The 24,007-nt window shown below is 48.4% G+C and overlaps 1 protein-coding gene across 4 annotated transcripts in view; it reads right to left on the minus strand.

The window, feature by feature from the left end:
- UNC45B (unc-45 myosin chaperone B) overlaps nucleotides 1-24,007 on the minus strand; it is a 39,334-nt gene continuing 15,327 nt past the window's right edge. For 2 of the 4 annotated variants that reach the window (XM_030807925.1, XM_030807924.1), the window contains exons 9-20: nucleotides 23,270-23,441; nucleotides 19,090-19,390; nucleotides 17,511-17,605; nucleotides 17,186-17,327; nucleotides 15,996-16,136; nucleotides 13,968-14,095; nucleotides 12,304-12,370; nucleotides 11,196-11,309; nucleotides 10,710-10,825; nucleotides 7,336-7,453; nucleotides 4,122-4,277; nucleotides 1-895 (exon numbers count right to left, since the gene is read on the minus strand). In XM_030807925.1, the coding sequence (XP_030663785.1) occupies nucleotides 635-895; nucleotides 4,122-4,277; nucleotides 7,336-7,453; nucleotides 10,710-10,825; nucleotides 11,196-11,309; nucleotides 12,304-12,370; nucleotides 13,968-14,095; nucleotides 15,996-16,136; nucleotides 17,186-17,327; nucleotides 17,511-17,605; nucleotides 19,090-19,390; nucleotides 23,270-23,441 (1,811 nt within the window). In that variant the 3' untranslated portion in view covers nucleotides 1-634. Of the gene's footprint in view, nucleotides 896-4,121; nucleotides 4,278-7,335; nucleotides 7,454-10,709; nucleotides 10,826-11,195; nucleotides 11,310-12,303; nucleotides 12,371-13,967; nucleotides 14,096-15,995; nucleotides 16,137-17,179; nucleotides 17,328-17,510; nucleotides 17,606-19,089; nucleotides 19,391-23,269; nucleotides 23,442-24,007 lie in introns of all 4 variants that reach the window. The other 2 variants (XM_030807923.1, XM_030807926.1) reach the window with 2 other exon arrangements.

Here is a 24,007-nt window from a genome sequence, read left to right on the forward strand (position 1 = left end):
TTTGAGTTGATCTTATTTGTATTCATCATGTCCATCTTGCTTGGAAGACTTTCCCAAGAAAATTGCAGAGGTCACGTCCCACTGTTGAACATAAACTCTATTTCCATCACAGTGAATTTGATGGGAATGGGCATGGGACTGGGACAGAGCACTGTAGGTGAAACACACAGTTCTGAACAGACTGATTCAAATAGTGTGGGAGAGAGGACATGAAAACAGCACAGATCAGCATCCAAATACAACAGCATTAACCTTTATATGCACACACCCGTTAGTTCCTACCTTACCACAAAATCCATTTTCCAAAATATAAAGAACTTCAACCTATTATCCTGGCCTTCAGAATGGGCACAGAAAGAATGATCCAACCTATTTCTAATCGTGGGTGAAAATTATTCTGGGAATTTCTGAAACATGACGAATGTAAGGAGACAGGAAGCAAGAGAGAGAGTGAAACATCCAAACTCTGTCAGGACAAAGAAGATTCACAACTCAGAGAACAGTCAAGTCTTTCCTTTATGTTGAGACTTCATTGGCACTGCTATGATCCCTAGATGACCTGACACTCCAGGAGAACCCAACCCAGGACTCTGCACAGTACAGGACCACTCCCAGCAACCCTGAGGGTCCCTGTCTAAGACACTGGTTTAATGAAGCCGTAATCCATGCACTTGATGAGACATTCTCGGGCTGTCTGAACCACTTCTGCCTTCTTCCCATCTGGCTCCTGTTTGCCCACCACAGTCAGGATCTCCAGCAGCTCACTCTCCACCAGCTTCTTGGCCAGCTCAGCATCGGCTGCCAGTAGGTTGTAGGTGATGACCAGGCCCCGGTGTTGGACAGACAGCTGGTCATGCAGGCAAAGCCGCTGGAGGATCTCCAACCACTGGGTTGTCTGGAGGCAGGGAAAAAGGTAAGGAAGGTCCTAGGTTTGAGTGTGTCCCCAGAGTTCATGTGTTGGAAATGTGGTCCCTGGTGTGGCAATGTTGGGAGGTGGGGCCTTTAAGAGGTAATTAGGTCATTAAGAGGAATTAATGCTGCTGGCCCAGGAATGTGTTAATTCTTGCAGCAGTGAGTTCTTGCTCTCAAGGGACTAGACCAGTAACCATGAGAGACACTCATGGCCCCAATTACCACCTCTTGTGTTTTATCCTTTTCACATACACACACTTTCCCTTCTGCATCTAAATCATGCTATGACACAGCACAAGACCTTCACCAAAAGCGAATCAGATGACGCTGTCTGATCTTGCACTTCCTAGCCTCCTGAGCTGTCAGCCAAAATGAACCTCTTTTCTTTTACCTAGTCTCAGGTATTCTGTTATAGCAACAGAAAGTGAACTAAAACAAAATGACTAAAGGAATCAGCATAACTTAGCTATGGTCACGCATCTGGAAATAGTAGAGGATTCATATTCCCACATCCATTTATTTCTTAAGCAGCTTAAGAAGCAAAGGGCCAGACCCACTACAAGCCCGAGAAGAACAGGGATGCAGAGTGTTCAAAAGGAGGATTCTCACCCTGGGCACATGGGCAATGCCTGCTTCTGCCAAACCAGGTGCCCTTTGAGACATCAGCTCCAGGCATGCAGACATGCTCTCCCCCAGCCCTGACTTTAACTGGAATCAATACAAGAGTCTTAAATGTATCCTCACTTCCATTCTTCCTCCATTCCCAGCTGTGAAGCAACCCAACTTCTATTCTTGGGAAGGCAGGACTCTAGACTCCTCTGATCATCCCAGGAGACAGAGATAATGCTGATAACAGAACCAGGAGGCTTGATTCCTGTATCATTCAACAGACACACTTGGCGCAGCAGAGTAGAATGGTCATCAGCATGGGGATTTGGAGTCAGAGAGGCCAGTGTTCAGGTCCCAGCTCAGCCACTTACCAACTACATGGCCTCAGCTAAGTTATTTAACCTCTGTAAGCCTCAGGGTCATCTTCTACACCTACCTCTAACATTGTGGTGATTTAATGAGATGATACATGGAAAGAGCTTAGCATGGGGGCTGGAGCACACAGTAAGTGCTCAACAAGTAGAAGTGGATGCAGGGCAAGTACGTGATGATTTAAGACACCAACCCAGGCCGGGTGCAGTGGCTCATGCCTGTAATCCTAGCACTTTGGGAGGCCAAGGCAGGCGGAGCATGAGGTCAGAAGTTCGAGACCAGCCTGGCCGACATGGGGAAACCCCCCTCTACTAAAAATACAAAAATTAGCCAGGCGTGGTGGTGCACGCCTGTAATCTCATCTACTAGGAAGGCTGAGGCAGGAGAATCCGTTGAATCCAGGAGGTGGAAGTTGCAGTGTGCCAAGATTGTACCACTGCACTCCAGCCTGGGCAAAAGAGCAAGACTCTGTCTCAAGATAAATAAATAAATAAATAAATAAATAAAAATTTTAAAAAACGCCAATGCAAAGGTTTTCCCTTGGGCTTCTTTGTACCTGTTACCCTCACCTGGCATTTGTCAGCAGGGCTTGCTTTTCACAAGCACATGGGGAGACAGACACAGGGGGAAGAAAAGGCAAATTCTTGGCTTTTGAGCATCTAACCCAACTTTTGTAAACTCTGCACTGAATGTCCTATCCCAAGGAAAGAACATGAAAGCTCAGCTAGCTGTGGCATGGTTCTATGCTGGAAAGTTTCTATGCTGAAGTGTAACTGATGATGGGTCCAGGGCCCATCGCTCCCTGGGATGAGTCACCAAGGGTCAAAGGAAGCAGTGATAGAAACTCAACAAGGACGGGATTCCAGGGCAGGAGGCATAGCCCAGGGCATAGCCCAGATGACATGAGACTGTAGAGATGTCCAGCATCCAACATGGCCATGGGGTGGCACAAAAGATGAGTCTGAGTAGCTTCACAGAGTCCCCAGGAAGCCCCGTGTCAGAACAAAAATGCAGCCAAGATGTCTGAGCCCCGCAAGGAAGAACAACAAAGTGGCCAGGAGTGGGTTGGCAATCCTGAAGGGTTCCAATCCCTTCCCAACTAACAGGCTGTGTGGCCTTGGGCGAGTTGCTTTTCTGCACCTCAGTTTCCTCATTCGTAAAATACGGATGATGATAATAATAATATCCACCTCACAGGGTGTTTGGGAGAATTAAGTGACTTAATAAATGTAAACACTTAGGGCAACACCTGGCACTCAGTAAGTGCAAGGAGTCACAGAGGGTCCTGTGAGGACCTGCAACAAGAGTTATATGACCAGTGACACCAGCAGAGGCTGCTCTGGGGCAGTGGTTTCAAAGTGTGGTCCCCAAGCTGTTAGCATCGCACCCCCAATCTACTAAATCAGAACATGTGGGGAAACTGTTTTAACAAGTTGCCCAGGTGATTCTTACACACATTACAGTTTTGAGAAGCTTGCCTTAGGGAAAGAAGCTGAAGTCCAAAGACCATGCAGGATGAGCTACATTCAGCAGATACACCCTTGCCAGATGCCAGGACAATATAACCCCTCTTGGAACTTAGAGAACACATCTGCCGACACACACACACCTTACACGACTATCTAAAAGAGCCTGCCTTTAAACCAGACATGAACACCTTTGAATTGAGATATCCACATTTTTCACCATGGGGAGAGATGAGTGCCCACAAACTCCTCAGTTTGGTGAAATAAGGAAAGTTTCATTGTGCACTCCCTTGTTTGTGACTATACAGATATCGTTTCCATTACACCTGCTGCAATGGCCACAATCTCGTAGGAGATGGTCATTGTGTCCACCTAAGAGAATCTGCAGCTTTTTTGCCAAACCATAAGCTCCTTATGGCATCCCAGCCACATCCGTGCTTCTCTTAGGAAGCTCTGGAGCTTCATGGCAGTGGTTAGCATTGCTGTTGTTCTTAAGCAATGAGGTATATGCACCACTAAAGGCAATGGGTGAAACTCCAATGGGAGGGTTTGAGCTAGCACACTTGGGAAGACCAAATAATGAACATAAGGCACTGAAGGGAATAGACCCTCCTCTCCTTAGGCAGTAGGAACAGATGCCTGGGGGCTTCGAGGGGTTTCTTTAGGAGCTGGCCTCCCCAGGGGATCATCCAGTGTGGTCTGTGGGTGGGGAGATTCCCTGGAGCCCACCCAGCCCTTCCTATCCCCAGGGCCAGCTCTTACCACTTGAGTCATCTTGAGGCACAGTTTCTTGTGTGCTGCTGTCAGCATGGCCAGAGCCCCTGCAGCCGCATTCTGCACCTTATCATCATCCTCCCCACAGAGCAGCACCACCAGCTTCAGCCGGTCATTCCCGTCAGCCAAGAATCTTTCCTGTACCTGCGGGAGGCAGGAACATGGCTCAGAGAAAACTGTCCCCAATCTGCCCAGCCTGAAGAGGGTAAGATACATCTGAAGTTCTCTGACCCAAGATCTCTTAGAGTTTCCCTTTGAGCAGCTCACTCATGCTACCTCCCCCAAGAAGCCTTCCCTGACTGGTTGAATGAAGGGGCTACAAATTCTTCCAAGTAAAGAAAATAAGGAATTCCCCATCTAGTGTGCTTCACCACCTCTGTTTGCATTCAGCCTCCACACCAGGGGAAGGAGGCAGGCACAGACTCCTGCAGGGTAGATGATGCCTGAGGAACTGTATTTCCCATCCCTTTGGGGAACCTTGGAAGGTTTCTCCCATAATGGATGGGCCTTCAGGGTCTTCCATAAAATGATTTTGCAGGGACGGGGGCAGAAGCAGGAAACAATTAGGTGGTTTGCTTGGTATTAGAAAGCTACAGTGCCATCTCCACCAGGTGAGAGATGAGGCTTCCCAAGGATCTGAAAACCAGGAGAAGAGCTTCCAGGGGACCAGTGCCCTGACATGTCTCAGAGAGGTATTAACCCCTTACAGCATCTCATCCTCACCCCTCTGCACTACTGTAAAATCTAGGTGGTCAAGTCTCAGAGCATTCTAATGGGCCAGGTTTCCTAGAAGTGGAACTCCAAAAGGGGACCAAGATCACAGCTTCCCAGGTGTGACCCTCTACCTGCATCTCCCTGAAGCTGGAGCAGTGGTCATGGGAGGTGAGAGCATGGCAGAGGTCACCATATATCAGAGGGGTCAGCATGGCCCCCTCTCATGGGACACAACTGCCCTTACATGGACTACATTCCCCCATTTCTCACATCTCAATGTGGTGATGGCCTAGTTCTCAAAGATGGAACATGAGCAGAAATGATGTGTGTCACTTTCAGGCACCTCTCCCTCAGTCTGTCTCCCCATTCACCATCAGAATGGAATCCACTCCCAGTGTGGCAGAGGAGAAGACAGTTCTTGATGATCAAAGAAGCCTGGATCCCTGAGTCAGCTTGAAAGTGAGCCACCCGGCCAGGCGCAGTGGCTCACGCCTGTAATCCCAGCACTTTGGGAGGCCAAGGTGGGCAGACCACGAGGTCAGGAGGTCAAGACCATCCTGGCTAACATGGTGAAACCCCATCTCTACTAAAAATACAAAAAAATTAGCCGGGGGTGGTGGCACGCGCTGGTAGTCCCAGTTACTCTGGAGGCTGAGGCAGGACAATCGCTTGAACCCAGGAGGCAGAGGTTGCAGTGAGCTGAGATCACACCACTGCACTCCAGCCTGGGTGACAGAGCCAGACTCTGTCTCAGACAAAAAAAAAAAAAAAGTGAGCCACCCAATCCAAATAGGACTTTGACATGGTGAGCAAGAAATGAACTTTTTTTTTTTCTTTTTTTTTTGAGATGGACTCTCGCTATGTTGCCCAGGCTGGAGTGCAGTGGCGCGATCTCGGCTCACTGCAAGCTCCGTCTCCCAGGTTCATGCCATTCTCCTGCCTCAGCCTCTCCGAGTAGCTGGAACTACAGGCGCCTGCCACCATGCCCGGCTTTTTTTTGTATTTTTAGTAGAGACGGGGTTTCACCGTGGTCTCGATCTCCTGACCTCATGATCCGCCCGCCTCGGCCTCCCAAAGTGCTGGGATTACAAGCGTGAGCCACCGCGCCCGGCCAAGAAATGAACTTCTATCCTATTGGGACCACTGAACATTTTGACTTGGGTTGTTGAAGCAGCCGGTGCTCCCATAGGAAAGGTTGCCTCCCTCCTTCCTTTACCTCTCTCAGCTTCTCAACCTCCCTGCCCATCTCCTTGGACACACTCTCTGCCTCCCCCATGGCTGCCAGGCCCCCAGCCCAGCCTTAGGCCAGCTCCCTGGTAGACCCTGGTAGCTTCATTCCCCCTGACTTTAATATGCTTTTTTTTTTTTTTTTTTTTTGAGATGCAGTCTTGCTTTGTCACCCAGGCTGGAGTGCAGTGGCACAATCTCGGCTCACTGTAACCTCTGCCTCCCAAGTTCAAGCGATTCTCGTGTCTCAGGCTCCCGAGTAGCTGCGACTACAAGCACCCACCACCGTGCCTGGCTAATGTTTGTACTTTTGGTAGAGACGGGGTTTCGCCATGTTGGCCAGGCTGGTCTCGAATTCCTGACTTCAAGTGACCCACCCACCTCAGCCTCCCAAAGTGTTGGGATTACAGGCATGAGCCACCACACCCGGCCTTTAATAGGCTTTAATGGGTTAGGTTTTCCCCTATAACAGTGAGAAGATCTAAGGTTCAGGCGTTAAGGGTAAACAGAATGGGTCTCATGCTAGCCCCTATGTGGGGGCCCAGGAGGGCCATTCGGCTTGGCCCTCATGTTAATGAATGGCCTGAAATTTAGACCCTGCTGTTATCTCTGATAAGATTATACCTACAGGCACAGCAGTACTCTGACAGGATAGGAAGAAGAAGACATTCACCAGATGGGTATCATTTGTCCCATGACTGGACCATGAGGCCTACAGCATGTTCTGAATTCATTTTATTTTTATAAACCCTATAATTATTCTGTGATGAGTACAGTTATATTGCATTACAATTTCTATGGGAACAGTGGTAGTTCATTAAATGCTGTCATTTAAGACATCCTAAAATGGTTGATAACTGTATTTGGCGTTTCTTCATTTTTTTATACATGTGGAGCTTCAATAAATGCAAGTGGTCTAGCCTTCCTTGACCTCGGAGAGGCCCTGGTCTCATATCCTGCTTTGTTTTAAGGTTATTCAGGCCTAAGTAACTTAGGGAAATGGTGCCTTCCACCTCATCTAGCCCAGGGTTTGGATTCAAAGCCCCAGCTTTGTATTTTTTCCTTTATGCATATCTTTCTCTCAGGGCCCCTACAGGGAGGGGGGCTGTAATCTAGGAAAGATTTAGGGATTCCTGATTTTCTGTCCAAAATGCTACCTTAATGCCATCATAACAGCTCCTGATCTCACCCCAGGCCCTGACCCTGGCCTGCCTCTCGTGCCTTGATTAAGCCCGGGTCTCCATCCTGAGCCCTGCCTCACCTCCTTGTGGAGCACCATGTTGCACATGCACTCGGTGGCCGCCTGCCGCAGTTGATCATGATTCTCAAACATGTAGTTCTCGATGTCTGGCAAGGCCCTCTCCTTAAAGATCTTCTGCCTAGGGTAGGAGGGTGGAGGAAGAAAGACCCTTGAGTCCTCTGCAGTGACCATGGGGGTTTTCTGGCCACCCAGGGACCATTCTTCCATTCTGGTGCTCTCCTTCCCACATCCTCAGCCAGCGTGGTTTATGTGGCATCAAACTGCCCACAGCTCTAGGAGGGGCACCATGGGCCTAAACTAAATGGCATAGCATGGCATCCTGGCCACAGCAGTGGGTTCTGGATATCACCCAACTGGAGAGCCTCTGTATTATTGCAGTAAAGAAATTCTCTCTCTCTCTCTCTCTCTCTCTCTCTCTCATCCTGGATGTAGATCCAAGAAGATGCGAAGGCCAGAGCTGCCCTTATAACCATGAGAGAGCAGAAAAGCCCATTGAGAATTAAAGCAATACAGAAAGGACAGGAGAGACAGAGAGAACAGGAACCTAAGGCAGCTTTGTAAGCCCTGCATCAAGCCACATCTGAATCTTGTTACTCCAGACTTTTTACCTACATGAGCCAATAAATTTCCTTTATGCTTAGGCCTATTATAGTTAAGTTTTCTGCTACTGGCAACCAAAAGAAGCCCAACCCAGTACATGCTGACATATTCCTGCTTCCACAGAGGAATACATTTTATCCCACTATCCACCTGGATATCTTTTTTTTTTTTAACACTTTAAGTTCTAGGGTACATGTGCACAACGTGCAGGTTTGTTACACAGGTATACATGTGCGTGCCATGTTGGCTTGCTGCACCCATCAACTCCTCATTTACATTAGGGTATTTCTCCTAATGTTATCCCTCCCCCAGCTCCCCACCCCCAACAGGCCCCGGTGTGTGATGTTCCCCGCCCTGTGTCCTTGTGTTGTCATTGTTCAACTCCCACCTATGAGTGAGAACATGCGGTGTTTGGTTTTCTTTTTTTTTTTTTGAGACAGAGTCTCACTCTATCGCCCAGGCTGAAGTACAGTGGCACGATCTTCGCTCACTGCAAGCTCTGCCTCGTGGGTTCATGCCATTCTCCTGCCTCAGCCTCCTCAGCAGCTGGGACTACAGGCGCCCACCACCACGCCCGGCTAATTTTTTATATTTTTAGTAGAGACAGGGTTTCACCGTGTTAGCCAGGATGGTCTCGATCTCCTGACCTCGTGATCCGCCCACCTCGGCCTCCCAAAGTGCTGGGATTACAGGCGTGAGCCACCACGCCCGGCCCGGTGTTTGGTTTTCTGTCCTTGTGATAGTTTGCTCAGAATGATGGTTTCCAGCTTCATCTATGTCCCTGCAAAGGACATGAACTCATCTTTTTTATGGCTGCGTAGTATTCCATGGTGCATATGTGTCACATTTTCTTAATGCAGTCTATCATTGATGGACATTTGGGTTGGTTCCAAGTCTTTGCTATTGTGAATAGTGCCGCAATAAACATATGTGTGCATGTGTCTTTATAGTAGCATGATTTATAGTCATTTGGGTATATACCCAGTAATGGGATTGCTAGGTCAAATGGTATTTCTAGTTCTAGATCCTTGAGAGCCAAATCATTAGTGAACTCCCATTCACAATTGCTACCAAGAGAATAAAATACCTAGGAATCCAACTTACAAGGGATGTGAAGAACCTCTTCAAGGAGAACTACAAACCACTGCTCAACAAAATAAAAGAGGACACAAACAAATGGAAGAACATTCCATGCTCATGGATAGGAAGAATCAATATCGTGAAAATGGCCATACTGCCCAAGATAGTTTATGGATTCAATGCCATCCCTATTAAGGTACCAATGACTTTCTTCATAGAATTGGAAAAAACTACTTTAAAGTTCATATGGAACCAAGAAACAGCAGGCATAGCCAAGACAATCCTAAGCAAAAAGAACAAAGCTGGAGGCATCACCAGGGTCAGATATCACACTACCTGACTTCAAACTATACTACAAGGCTACAGTAACCAAAACAGCATGGTACTGGTACCAAAACAGATATATAGACCAATGGAACAGAACAGAGGCCTCAGAAATAACACCACACATCTACAACCATCTGATCTTCGACAAACCTGACAAAAACAAGAAATGACAAAAGGATTCCCTATTTAATAAATAGTGCTGGGAAAACTAGCTAGCCATATGTAGAAAGCTGAAACTGGATCCCTTCCTTACACCTTATACAAAAATTAACTCAAGATGGATTAAAGACTTAAATGTTAGACCTAAAACCATCAAAACCCTAGAAGAAAACCTAGGCAATACCATTCAGGACATAGGCATGGGCAAAGACTTCATGATTAAAACACCAAAAGCAATGGCAACAAAAGCCAAAATTGACAAATGGGATCTAATTAAACTAAAGAGCTTCTGCACAGCAAAAGAAACTACCATCAGAATGAACAGGCAACCTACAGAATGGGAGAAAATTTTTGCAACCCACCCATCTGAAAAAGGGCTAATATCCAGAATCTACAAAGAACTTAAACAAATTTACAAGAAAAAAACAACCGCATCAAAAAGTGGGCAAAGGATATGAACAGACACTTCTCAAAAGAAGACATTTATGCAGCCAACAGACACATGAAAAAATGCTCATCATCACTGGTTATCAGAGAAATGCAAATCAAAACCACAATGAGATACCATCTCACGCCAGTTAGAATGGTGATCATTACTACTTTAGAAAGAAGTGCTGGCTGGGTGCAGTGGCTCACACCTGTAATCCCAGCACTTTGGGAGACCATGGCAGGCAGATCATCTGAGGTCACGAGTTTGGGACCAGCTTGGCCAACATGGGGAAACCCTGTCTCTATTAAAAATACAAAAATTAGCTGGGTATGGTGGCGCACTCCTGTAGTCCCAGCTACTCGAGAGGCTGAGGCAGGAAAATAGCTTGAGCCCTGGAGGCAGAGGGTGCAGTGAGCTGAGATCGCGCCACTGCACTCCAGCCTGGGCGACAGAGCAAGACTCGGTCTCGAAAAGAAAAGAAAAAGGAAAGAAAAAAAGAAAAGAAAAGAAAGAAAAGAGAAGAGAAGAGAAGAGAAAAGAAAAGAGAAAAGAAACTAAAAGAAAAGGAAAGAAAAAAAAGAAAAGAAAAAGAGGGGCCTTATAGCATCTTTTGGCTTTGGTATAGTCACTGTGTGGTTTACTAAGTGCTAACTCAAATCCCACCCCTGGCCTTTGATGTTGTCTTCAGAGAAGAGCATTCTTAGCACATTATGTGAAATTTCAAACAAACACTTTTTGAGCCACCTCTCTCCACCCCTGCCACACTCACCACACTCACCGGAGTTTGTCACTCCGCCCAGACAGGTTGGTGAGGCCTAGGAGAGCCTCATAGTTCTGAAGCCCATCCCTCTGTGTGTCCAAGAGTCTTACGAGGGGCCGCACCACCTCATACACCTGTTGGGGAGGGGTCAAGTGTTTGGTCAGGTGAGGACTTTGTTTCCTGAGTGCCTCACATTTATAGGTGCCCAGCTGTAAAGTTTCCAAAGCACTTTCTCATACATTGTCTGATTTAATCCTCACAGTGATCCTGACAGGCAGGATTATTTTCTTTACTCTATAGATAGGATAACTGAATTTTGGAGAGGGCAATCCTGTTTGTCAGAGGCAGAACCAGGCCTGGAATCCAGGTGCCTCCAATGCATCACCCTCCCTGTGACAGCACCATGCCCCTGTCCCAGGCTGGAGGTAGAATGACAAGGGGAAAGGCCTCTAGAAGCAGAGGAGACCCCTCCCATTGCCCTATCCCATCTACCCAAGCACCTACCCGCTCCCCAGGAAAAGCAATGTCCGGATTGGAGACAGCAGCAATCTTTGCTAGAGCGTGGGCTGCCTTCACCTTGCCCACATCTGTGCCCTCCAAAGCCAGGGGAATCAGGGCCTGCAAGAAAGGGCAAGGTCACTACTTAGTCACAGACATCCAGAGGCTTCCCTCCTATCCTCCTGCTCCAGGTGCTGTCTGCCTGTCCCATGGGAGGGCCAGGAAAACTCTGCTGTATAATCAGCCCTTGCACATCATGGAAAATGATTAAATCCTTAATCACATATTCACTCCTCTTGGTTCCCAGTGCACATTCAGGTCTTTACTCCACTTCCTCCCACCCACCTAAATATTCCTTCAGCTTTTGGAAAAATAAATAATTCAATCAACAAATTTTTTACTTTCTGCCCAAGCCAAACTCAATCTTTTTGTTTGTTTGTTTTGTTTTGTTTTTTTGAGACAGAGTTTTGCTCTTGCTGCCCAGGTTGGACTGCAATGGCATGATCTCGGCTCATTGCAACCTCCTCCTCCTGGGTTCAAGCAAGTCTCCTGCCTCAGGTTCCTGAGTAGCTGAGATTACAGGTGCATGCCACCATGCCCAGCTAATTTTTGTATCTTTAATAGAGACGGAGTTTCAGCCAAACCCAATCTTAACATCAGACAACTATTGAGCACCTACTATGAATCAGTACTTTCTATATTTTCTCTAATTCTTGTGACAGTCTGTAAAGTGAAAGTATGATTTTTCCCCTATTTTACAGATGAGGAAGCTGTGGCTGGGAGATTAAGTATTTTGCCTGAGGTTATGCAGTCAAAAATGGGAAGAGCAAGAACTCAACTACAAGTCTTCTACATCAAAGTCCAGGGTCTCTGTCTTTGCACAGTGCTTCCTTCCAATAGCAAGGAGGATAGATGGGATTCCAAAGTACATACCATCATAGCATAAAGTCAAGCAGAAATTGGCTTGGGGCTATGAGCACAGAGAGCGCAGATAACTGGTGGCCATATTCCAGGAGGTTGAGTTGGGGCAGAGGGTACATTATTCTTGGGCTAGGCAAAGAGCATGCATAAAGGCACATTCTAGGATGGCAAGAACCATGTCCTGCCCAGTTACCTTGCCACCACCTTGAGCCACAATGGTGCCTCGGTCCTTTGGGTTGTCACACAGTGCCAGGAATACCCTGTGGGACCGAGAAGAAAGGAGAACAGTTAATGCACCAGCACACTTTCCCAGGCAGCAGCAGCAGCGGCAGCAGCGGCAGCAGCGGCATCAGCAGGCCAGCCAGTCGGAGCCAGTGAAACCCTGGGATGAAAAGGGAGGCCATGGAAAGTGCCACTTGTGTGCCTGTGCCCCAGAATTAACCACCTTGGGAAGATGACATCATGGAAATAATTGGCTGGGAAGGAATTGAGGCCAAGTGAGGCTGCAAAGATCACTCCTCACTATCACTATTTAGGGACACAACCACCCAGGAGAAGCTTTTCAACATGGATGTGCCCCAGGTCCTCTGTGATCTGGCTCTGGCCTCCTCTTTTGTCTCATCCAGCACCAGCCCTTCCTATGCATTCCCTGCCCCAGATATATTGCAGGAGAACCCCAAATTCACTCATTCTCTCTCCATCCTCAGTGTCTTTGCAGATGCTATTCCCTCTGCCTGGAACCTTCCCTCTCCTGCATTTAGGTGGCTCCTTTCCTTCCTTCAGAGCTTGAGTTGTTACATCCTCCAGGAGGCCTTACCAGCTGCCCACCCACCTCCCCTCCAGTCCGGTTGGTTGGGGGACACTACTTGTGCTCTAACCAGCCCTTTGTGCTTCCCACATCATGGCACCCATTGCATCGGACTGTAGCTGTGATCTTGCCTGCCTCCCTGGCCAGGCTGCACCCAGACTGTGCCTTTAATCTCTGGGAACAAGGTAACAAGAAGGAACAGTGGCCTCGTTTCTCCTGATGCAAACTTCCACCTGTGATGACCTGCCCAACATGCCACTTCTCTTCCTTCCTTTCCTTCTTTCCCTCTTTCTTTCCTTCTCCTTCCTTCCTTCCTTTCCTTTCCTTTCTTTCCTTTCCCTTTCTTTCTTTTTCTTTCTTTCTTTCTCTTTCTTTCTTTTCTTTCTTTCTTTCCTTTCTTTCTTTCTATTTCCTCTCTCTCTCCTTCCTTCCTTCCCTCCTTCCTTCCTTCCCTCCTTTCTTCCTCTTTCTTTCTCTCTTTTTCTTTCTCCTTCCTTCCTTCTTCTTTTCCCTTCTCTCCTTCCTTTTTTCCTTCCTCCATCCCTTCCTTTCTCTCTCTCTCTCTTTCTCTCTTTCTTTCTTTATTTCTTTTTTGTATAGAGACAGGATCTTGCTCTGTTACCCAGGCTGGAGTGCACTGGCACCGTCATCATTCACCGCAGCCTTGAATTCCTGGGCTCAAGTGATCCTCCTGCCTCAGCCTCCCAAGTAGCTGGGAGTACAGGTGCACACCACCGTGCCAGGCTAACTTAAAAAATTTTTTGTACAGATGGGGTCTCAATATGTTTCCCAAGCTAGTCTTGAATTCCTGGGCTCAAGCAATCCTCCCACTTCGGCCTTCCAAAGCCCTGGGATTACAGGCATGAGCCACCACCCCTGGTCCCATGTCACTTTCAAAGCTGATCCCCTCAGACCTTTCTCCAGGCTTTCCCAATAGTTTATCTCTTCATTTAGGCCCCCACCATTTCTATCTCCCTGCCCAGTGTGCTGCACTCCAGGCCCCTCAGCCCCCAGCCCTAGTTCCAAGCTTTGGCCCACTGCAGCCCCACCTGGCCAGCAGCTCCTTGGTCTGGTCAGTGAGGATGGCACTGTCTGCTTTCACCATGCAAGCCAGGGCAGAGATGACACCCGCCTTCAGAAGCCGCTTCACCCGCATGTCTATAAAGTCCTTCTTGTCCTGGGGAGATGAAAAGATGGCAATGTGGGAGGGTCCTGGGTGCCAGGCCAATCTGTATTGGAACCGAAGATGGTGCATTTCTGAATTCTTGGGGTCAGTTGAATAATGGCCTCCAAAGATGTCCATGGCCTGGCCAGGTGCGGTGGCTCACGCCTGTAATCCCAGCACTTTGGGAGGCCAAGGCGGGCAGATCATGAGGTCAGGAGATCAAGACCATCCTGGCTAACAAGGTGAAACCCCGTCTCTACTAAAAATACAAAAAATGAGCCAGGCGTGGTGGCGGGTGCCACCAGCTACTCAGGAGGCTGAGGCAGGAGAATGGCATGAACCCACAGGCAGAGCTTGCAGTGAGCCAAGATCACGCCACTGCACTCCAGCCTGGGCAACGAGTGAGACTCCGTCTCAAAAAAAAAAAAAAAAAAAAGATGTCCATGGCCTAATCTCTGGAACCTGTGTATGTGGGACCTTACATGGCAAAAGGGATTTTGCAGACACAATTAAGTTAAGGATTTGAGATGGGGAGTAAGCCTAGATGTCTGTGTGGGCCCAATATAATCACCGGGATCTTTATAAGAGGGAGACAGGAAGATCAGAGTTAGTACTAGGAGATGCAACAATGGAATGGAAATGAGGTCGGAGTGGTTCAAGGTCACCAGCCAAAGCATGTAGGTGGCATCTAGAAGCTGAAAAAGGCAACAAAATGATTCTCCCTTAGAGCCTCCCAAAAAAACCAGCCCTGCTAACACCTTGACTTCAGCCGAGTGAGATTCATTTTAGGACTCTTGACCTCCAGAACTATAAAATTTTTAAAACTGGGCCAGGCATGGTGGCTCACGTCTGTAATCCCAGCACTTTGGGAGGCTGAGGTGGGTGGATCACTTGAGCCCAGGAGTTCGAGACCAGCCTGGGCAACATGGCGAAACCCCGTCTCTACTAAAAATACAAAAATTAGCTGGGAGTGGTGGCACATGCCTGTAATTCCAGCTACTCGGGAGGCTGAGGCAGGATAATCACTTGAACCCAGGAGGCGGAGGTTGCATTGAGCCTAGGTCTCACCACTGCACTACAGCCTGGGTGACAGAGCAAGACTCTGTCTCAAAAAATAAATAAATAAAATAATGATTCAGAGAATGAGATGGCAATGTGAAAAACACGTTTTTCCAAAATTGGGCACAAAATGATAAATATATTCTGATTATAACTATGAAAAGAAAAAAGATACATAGAAAAAAAGCCTCTGGTAGGTAACATAACATCAAAATGCCAACAGCAGTCATGTGGAGATGACATAATCATGAGTGGTTATTTTCTTTTCTCCACATTTTAATTCATTTTGCAGCATGATTATATTACTTTGATCATTAAAAAAATCTAAATGATTTTATTGGCTGGCAATATCTTGCATATATTCATACGCAAATCACACACAAATCATATCTTCATGTGCAAGGAATTGTGGGAGAGGGTTCCGGGAGGTCTGTGACTTCTGGGCTAATGCTGACCACGCCTCTCCTCTCATGATTCCTACTTAGCACCCATGTCACAAAATCCAGAAATCTGAGAAAATCAAATTGTTATCTGCTGGAGACATGAAATAAAACTGTCTTTTATCCATAAAATCAACAACACAAATTGCAAAGTGTCCATCATGGCTCCGTTTGTTTTCTCAGACTACAAATTGTTGGATTTTTTTTCAAAATAGAAAATAAAAACAAAGAAAAAGCATGAGCACCATCTGGTGGGAAAGTTTACCATTAACATATTCAGTGTATGTGTATCTTACCCCCAACCACCCAAACACACACCGCGCCACTCCTGACACCACTCCTTTTGCCATTCCGCCTCCTTTGGAGGCCTGGTGGCACAAACCAGACCCCTCCCGGGTCACGCCTGACCCTACCTTGGGGTGTTCCTCGGGCACATGCTGCTTGGAGAACTTGGCGAGCTGGACAAGCTCTGGAATGACCTCCTTGACATCGTAGCTGTTGGTGCAGTTCACCAGGGTGGTGGCCACCGAGTACAGGATGGTCTTGTCACTGGTCTGGAAGGCACAGGGTCAGGGAGAGGGAAAGGAAACTTTAGGACAAACCTCTGCTTCCAGGATGCTCCCTCACGTGGCTGGCAGGTTGGTGTGGGAGGAGTGCAGCTGGTAGGGCCCATTCTGAGGAAAGACAGCAGTGCAGGAGAGGAATGGCTTTGCCCATAAAGGCAGGCAGCAGTGTCTCCTGCACCCTCCACAGTAGCTCTGACAGTATGAATAGGAGCTGTCCCACAAAGATCCTCGCTTTGTGCCTCTTCCACAAGCTCAGTCTAACACTTTCCCACCCAACTGGAGATGGGGCAGGAGCTGGACATTTTCCGGTCCTGGCGAAAATCTCTCCCATGCTTCCTCCCTTTACTGTTAGAAAAGGGCCAGGGAGTTGGCCCAGCAGATGAGGAAAGGAGTCTGGGAGGGCCTGGGAGGGAGGGCAGGTTCCCAGAAAGGCTGGGCACAGCCTTTTTTATTTACTTATTTTCTTGAGGCAAGGTCTCTCTCTGTCACCCAGGCTGGAGTGCAGAGCTGCAATTCTAGCTCACTGCAGCCTCGATCTCCCAAGGCTCAAGCAATCCTCCCACCTCAGCCTCCCGAGTAGCTGGGATTACAGGTATGTGCCACCATACCCAGCTAATTTTTGTATTTTTTGTAGAGATGGGGTTTCACCATGTTGCCTAGGCTGGTCCTGAACCCCTGAGCTCAAGCCATCCACCCGCCTCAGCCTTCCAAAGAGCTGGGATTACAGGTGCGTGCTCTGATGCCCCATTTTTTTTTTTTTTTTAGCTGCCTCAGGTCCTTCAAGACCTCACCTTCTGAGGGCCCCAGGAAAACAAACTGCCCTCCTGTGCATCTTCCCATCTCTGGAAGGCATTGGGAGTCAGGAGTCCATTTTACAATCAGGCAAAATGAGGGCCAGAAAGGGGGAAATAACCAATCATGTTTACACAGGGGTAAGGAGTAGAGCCAGGAGGAAGACTGAGATCCATTCCTTGTGGGTCCAGACCCAGCAGACCTTTCCTGAGGTTTGTGGTCAGGCCAGACTCCCCCACACTTGCCTTGGCCAGCTCAAACATGGCCTGCAGGGCAGGGACATCCTGGACAAAGTCGTCCTTCACATCAGCGTCCAGCGTGAGGTAGGCCAGGCCCTCCACTGCCCAGCGCCGGGTCCGGGTGTCGATGGAAGTATTGCACAGCCACCTGGAAGAGTGGAGGGAGCACACATGGGAAGGGGCCCAGGGCTCAGGTCAAGAGGGTGAAGCGATTTCAGGGTGGTGAACCAGGGGTGAGGTCCCTTTCACACTCCACTGGAGCACACCCCAGAGACTCTTGCCCGGAAGGCACGTGAGGAGGTGGAGGGCCTGGGAAACAGAGCCCCCTTACTTGCGACACTGTTTGGCCAGTTTTTCTGTCGACCCTTCCGCAAACTGCCTGAGACCGTAGTCTGTGCCGCCTGCAGAGCCGAGCTTACAGAGTCCCTGTGGAGGAGAGGAGACAGCAGACACATGCAGGATCAGAGACGCCAAGGCTTGGGGATGAAGCCTTGCTCAAATAGGTTTCTATGGCCAGAACACTTTGCCCCTCTTTCTTTGCTTGGTTCCACCTCTGTGCAGACTGTAAAACTCAGCTCAGGTGCCACCTCTGCTGAGATACTTTCCCTGATGCTCTGGGTTAGGGTAGAGGCCCATAAAGTTGAAGTTCTTGCCCTGCCCCCCTTCCCCCACCATTTTGACCCCACAGATGTATTGTGCCTGCCATTTTGAAAAACCAGCAAGACCAAGTTAACCACATCTGAAGCTTCAGTGGGGAACCTTGTTATGGCACAGAAACTGACAGAGAAATCCTATCTTCTGGATAACAGACTCAAATGTGCAAAATTTTACCCAGAGATAATTGGACTTTTCTTAGGGGGGCGGTTTCATAAGAGAAAATTCACTTTTGTCAGAAGCTAAAATTTGTTTTTAAAAAATTGATGCTGGGTACAGTGGCTCATGCCTGTAATCCCAGCACTTCGGGAGGCCAAGGCGGGTGGATCAGTTAGGCCAGGAGTTTGAGACCAGCCTGGCCAACATGGTAAAACCCCGTCTCTACTAAAAATACAAAAATTAGCCGGGTATGGTGGCAGGCATCTGTAATCCCAGCTACTTGGGAGGCTGAGGCAGGAGAATTGTTTGAACCCAGGAGGCGGAGGTTGCAGTGAGCCGAGATCATGGGGGTTGCAGTGAGCCAATATCATGCCACTGGACTCCAGCCTTGGCTGCAGAGGGAGAGGGAGACTCTGTCTGAAAAAATAACAATAATAATAATAATAATTTCAGGCCAGGCACAGTGGCTCACGCCTGTAATCCCAGCACTTTGGGAGGTGGATCACCTGAGGTCAGGAGTTCAAGACCAGCCTGGCCAACATGGTGAAACCCCGTCTCTACTAAAAATACAAAAATTAGCTGGGTGTGGTGGCACACGTCTGTAATTCCAGCTACTCTGGGGGCTGAGGCACGAGAGTCACCTGAGCCTGGGAGGCAGAGGTTGCAGTGAGCTGAGATTATGCTGCTACACTCCAGCCTAGGTGACAGAGTGAGGAGACTCCATCTCAAAAAAAAAAAAAAAAAAAGTAAAATGAAAGTGGAAAAAAAAACACCTTATAAAAACGGATTAAGGAAAGTGACTTTTCGGAATTTGCTCTGAAAATGCATTCTGGACGCAAGCTCATCAGTGCTCACGTTGTTCATAAGCAGGGAGACGAACGTCCTCAGTGTTAAGCAGCAGAGTTCACCGTTCTGAATCTACATCCTCACAAGCCCCCTGGATATTGCCCTGTTCTGCAGGGGTCTGTGGCTGGCTCTGGTGCCCCCTTAAACCTGGTCTCCTCAAGAACAGCGGCCTCAACTCATTCATTTTGGTGTCCCTGCTGCCTGGCATGGCATGTGGTACTGAGTAGGAGGGTGGTACCGAGCCCACTCACCACCAGTGTGCGGATCTTGATCTTCTCATTTTTGGTGGTCTTGTAGATCTGTTTGAGCAGTGACACTCCATTGGTGATGATGAAGGTGGCACGGCTGAGCTTGGTGGAGGCATGGATGAGGGCCTCCACGGCCACCAGCTGGTCCATCTCGCGCTCTGAGCCACATAGTGCCACCATCATCTCCATCACACCTTTCAGTCCCAGCAGCTGGTTGCCCAGGTCAAAGGGGCCCTGCAGGATCCCTGACACCGTCTGGATGGCATTCAAGTTCTTGTCCATGTCCTGGGGGTCAAACTTGCCCCTGAAACAAAGGACAAGGGTGGTCAAGAGAACTGGCCCAAGAGAGCGGAAAGAGTGTGAGATATGGAGGCAGTAGGATTTGGATTTGCATCCTGGCTCCACCACTCATGTGCTGTGTGATATTGGGCAATTCAGCAAACCTCTCTGAGCCTCAGCTCCTGTAAACTGAGGATAGTACTACTAGTTCTCAGAGTTGTGGTGAGGATAAATGACGTAACAGCTGTGTCACAGGGTGTGCCTCTGGGAAATACACTCTGACTCAGGGATCGACATGCAGGAAGTTTGTTAGAGCTCTTGGGAAGAGAAGGAAGCAAGACTGGGGCAGAGGGAGGCATTTTACAGTCACCACAAAGCCTCAGCCTCCAAGAAGTTCTGGAGCTGGAACACCCTTCACAGTTATTGCAAGTTGGAGTGAGTCTTTTTTTTTTTTTTTTTGAGACTGAGTCCTGCCCTGTTGCTGGAGTGCACTGGTGCCATCATAGCTCACTGTGACCTCAAACCCCTAAGCTCAAGCAATCCTCCCACCTCAGCCTCCTGAGCAGTTGGGACTACAGGTGCACACAATCATGCTCAGATAATTGTTTAAATTTTTGGTAGAGACGGGATCTTGCTATGTTGCCCAAGCTGATCTCAAACTCCTGGCCTCAGGTGATCTTTCCGCCTGGCCTCCCAAAGCACTGGTATTATAGGTCTGAGTCACCTCAACTAGCCTGGTGTGAGTGTTTGCACACCGGCTTCCCTGGGAAGGGTGAAACAGCTCTCCCCAGCTGAGGCAAGTCCCAAAGAGAGATAACGGCTGAGAGCTATCAGCTGACAGCCTTTCCAGCAGCTGCTGTGTCTGGGAGGACAGTACAGCATCGACAACAACACAGAAAGGCCTAGTGTGATGCCCGGCACACTGTTTCTCTCTGTGACATGGCCTGGGCCAGTCACTCCCCTCTGGTGATCTGGTCTCAGTCCCTTCCCCTGTCAGTGAGCATGTGGGCTAGATATCCAGGAACGTTCTGCCTTGCTTTCAGAATCTATTACCATCTACTCCAGGGGAGAATCTCTGCGTGGGAATGTCAGAGGTGACATGCCTTCTGATGCTTCTCATCTGCGCAGGTTGGTGCATTGTGGGAAACAGGGCAGATGTGCACAGTGGAAATGCAGCTGTGTATAAATGCAACAAGGCAGCGTGGACTGGGCAGGAGAACTCCACACCGAGAGTCCAAGACCTGGGCTCTGGTCCCACGTCTGCCTCTGATTGCTGGAGGATCTCAGACAAGTTCCCCTGGGGAAGAGGACTCAGCTTTGGAAGCTCTGAGAGCCCCTCCAGCTTGAGCATCCCGTGTCCTGTGCCTCATCTCTCCACTCAGTGCCCAGGGAACCAGCATCCTTCATAATTAGTTGGGGTCTGACCTTTGAGCTGGCACTGGGTCCCCACACAGCCCCCGCCCCTGATGAAGCGGGGTGTATTCCACACTTGCTAGGGGCAGGCTGGGGCACCATTTGATGAAGGCAGTGACCCCTCCTCTCAGCATTCCACAGGCTGACAGGAGGGGGCCTCAATCAACAAGCCCAAACACGAACTAGCTGGATGACAGGTAATGGAAGTCAGTTGGGGACCTCATGAGGGACTCAAGAAGTCAGCAGGAAAAGTTGAAACTGAGGTAGAGAAAGAGAGAAGCCTTGAAAAGAGCTAAGTGAACCAAAGTCAGGGTGAGCAGAAGCCATGGGGTAGAGAAGGAGTTGGCAAATCCAGGGAGTTGAGAATAGCTTTCACATTATTTTATTTTATTTGAGACAGGTTCTCACTCTGTTAGCCAGGCTGGAGTGCAGTAGTGCATTCACGGCTCATTGCAGCCTTGACCTCCTGTGCTCAAGTGATCCTCCTACCTCAGCTTCCCAAGTAGCTGAGACTACAGGGGTGTGCCACCACACTTGACTCATTTTTAATTTTTTTTTTTTTTTTTTTTGGAGATGGGGGTCTCTCTACGTTGCCTGGGCTGGTCTCAAACTCCTGGCCTCAGGCAATTCTCCCACGTCGGCCTCCCAAAATGCTAGGATACAGGCATGAGCCACCACACCTGGCCAGCAGCTTTTTGGCTTTTTTTTTTCTTTTTGAGATGGAGTCTTGCTCTGTCGCCCAGGCTGGAGTGCAGTGGTGCGATCTTGGCTCACTACAACCTCCACCTCCTGGGTTCAAGCCATTCTTCTGCCTCAGGCTCCCTAGTAGCCGGGATTACAGGCATGTGCCACCATACTCGGCTAATTTTTGGTATTTTTAGTAGAGATGGGGTTTCACCATGTTGGTCAGGGAGGTCTTGAACTCCTGACCTCAGGTGATCCGCGCCCCTCGGCCTCCCAAAGTGCTGGGATTACAGGCATGAGCCACTGTGCCCAGCCAGCTTTTTGTATGTTAAAGGATTTTTTAAAAATATGTTGATAGAGACTTATATGTCCCACAAATACTAAAATATTTACTCTCCGGCCCTTCATAGAAAAAGTTTGTTGACCCCTGGAATACAGAAAGGAAAAGCAGAGTAAAGGCAATGTCTTCACCCACCTAAGACTCACCTGGAGTGCTTTTAAGCATGCAGCTTCCTGAGCCACACCCCAAACTACTGAGTCAAGAGGGGATGTCTCAGAAATCTGAATAATTTACAAGTCTGGGAATCATTGCAATAAAGAATTAAAAGGTCATGCACTGGAGTCACACTGATCCTGGGGCACCAGTGAGGAGACTCAGGAACTGCAGCTGCTGAGGGCCCTAACCCCTGTCTAGCTCTGCAAAGCCACATGAGTCTTAGTCTTGAAAGAACCAGGCCTCCCTCTTTGACAAGCTATTTGTTCCTTTCAACCACAGAAGCCAGTGGTAGGTATAAAATATGTCCATGGCTGGGCAAGGTAGTTGATGCCTGTAATCCCAGCACTTTGGGAGGCGGAGGCAGGAAGATTGCTTGAGCTTGGGAGTTCAAGACCAGCCTGGGAAACACAGCAAAACAAAAAATACAAAAATTAGCCAGGCATGGTACTGCACACTTATAGTCTCAGCTACTTGGGAGGCTGAGGCAGAGGCAGGAGGATCGCTTGAGCACAGCAGGCTGAGGCTGCAGTGAGTCATGATCATGCCACTGCACTCCAGCCTGGGTGACAAAAAAAACAAAAATTAGCCCAGCATGGTGGCAAGTGCCTGTGGTCCCAGCTACTCTGGGAGGCTGAGGTAGGAGGATCACATGAGCCCAAAAGTTCGAGGCTGCAGTGAGCTATGATGATGTCACTGCACTCCAGCCTGGGGGACAGAGTGAGACCCTGTCTCAAAAAATAAATAAATAAAATATGATATGTCCAAAAATATGTTGACACCCCTCCCTTCAAAAGTTGAAACCTAATTTCTTCCCCTTAAATGTAGGCCAAACTTACTGACTTGCTTCTAATGAATAGAATGTGGTGGAAGTGATGACATGTGTCTTCTGAGGCTAGATAGAGAAGACATCTCCCTGCTGCCTTGCTCCCTCTTGGATCTCTTACTGTGGGACAAGCCAGCAGCATGCAGTGAAGATGCTTCAGCAGCCTGTGGAGAGGTCTGCAGGGAAAGGAACTGAAGCCTCCCACCAACAGCCAGCACCAATGTGCCAGCTGTGTGATTCCACCATCTTGGAAGCATTTTCCAGCCCCAGTCAAGCCTTCAGATGGCTGCAGCCCCAGCCAGCATATGACCGTAACTTCATGAAAGACCATAAGCCAGAGCCACCCAGCCAAACCACTCCCAAATTTCTGTTCTGGTGTGAGATAATAAAACATTATTGTTTGAGCTGCTAAATTTTGAGATAATTTGTTACACAGCCATAGATAACTAAGACAGAGCCCAACCCTGTGAGGCCTTCAGGAAACTTACGTGATGTATTCCTCGCAGATCTTGCGGAAATGATCACGCTCTGGGTCACAGCGCAGGTCATCATAGAGCTTGTTGATTAGGATAGAGGCCAGCATGCGGGTGTTGTCAGTCAGGGGCAGGCAGGACGGCAGATCTGGAACCTGCCCCACGACCTTCAGGATCTTCCTCAGACCTGCAGGGTAGACAGTGGCAAGCCTAAGATTCCTGCTGGGCTCCATCCTCACGCACACCCCTCACTCAGTGACTTGTTATTATCAGCTTCTCTCCAGCCCTGTCTGTAGAAAACATGTGGTTCATCCAGAATGAAGGGCCCTAGAATGGGGTCAAACGACTGGGGGCAACTGACACTGCCCCCAGCTTGACCAATTCACCTCCCTCTAGGGGCCTCTATTTTCATATGTACAAAATCAGGACTAGTTGATCTCAGAGGACTCTACCAGTGCTGACATTCCATGGGCTTATGTATAGTCTTCTCCAAATACTATTTCATATTCTCTTCCTCAAGCCGCAGCTTCTTCATTTGTAAAAGAGGAATAATACTACCTACCTCATAAAGTTTGAGGGCTCAATGGATAATATATGGAAACCCTACTGCCAATCCAGACACATTACTATCACTCAATAAATGTTTATTATTGAGTGTGTATTTATTAAGTATTTATTTAGCAAATGCCATATTTACATTTATGATGATGATGATGTCTTCTCATCTCGTTTGTTGAAAAATCTTCAATGGCT

Source organism: Nomascus leucogenys, unplaced genomic scaffold (assembly GCF_006542625.1).
Source record: "Nomascus leucogenys isolate Asia unplaced genomic scaffold, Asia_NLE_v1 Super-Scaffold_249, whole genome shotgun sequence".
In the NCBI taxonomy this organism is placed as follows: Eukaryota; Metazoa; Chordata; class Mammalia; order Primates; family Hylobatidae; genus Nomascus; species Nomascus leucogenys.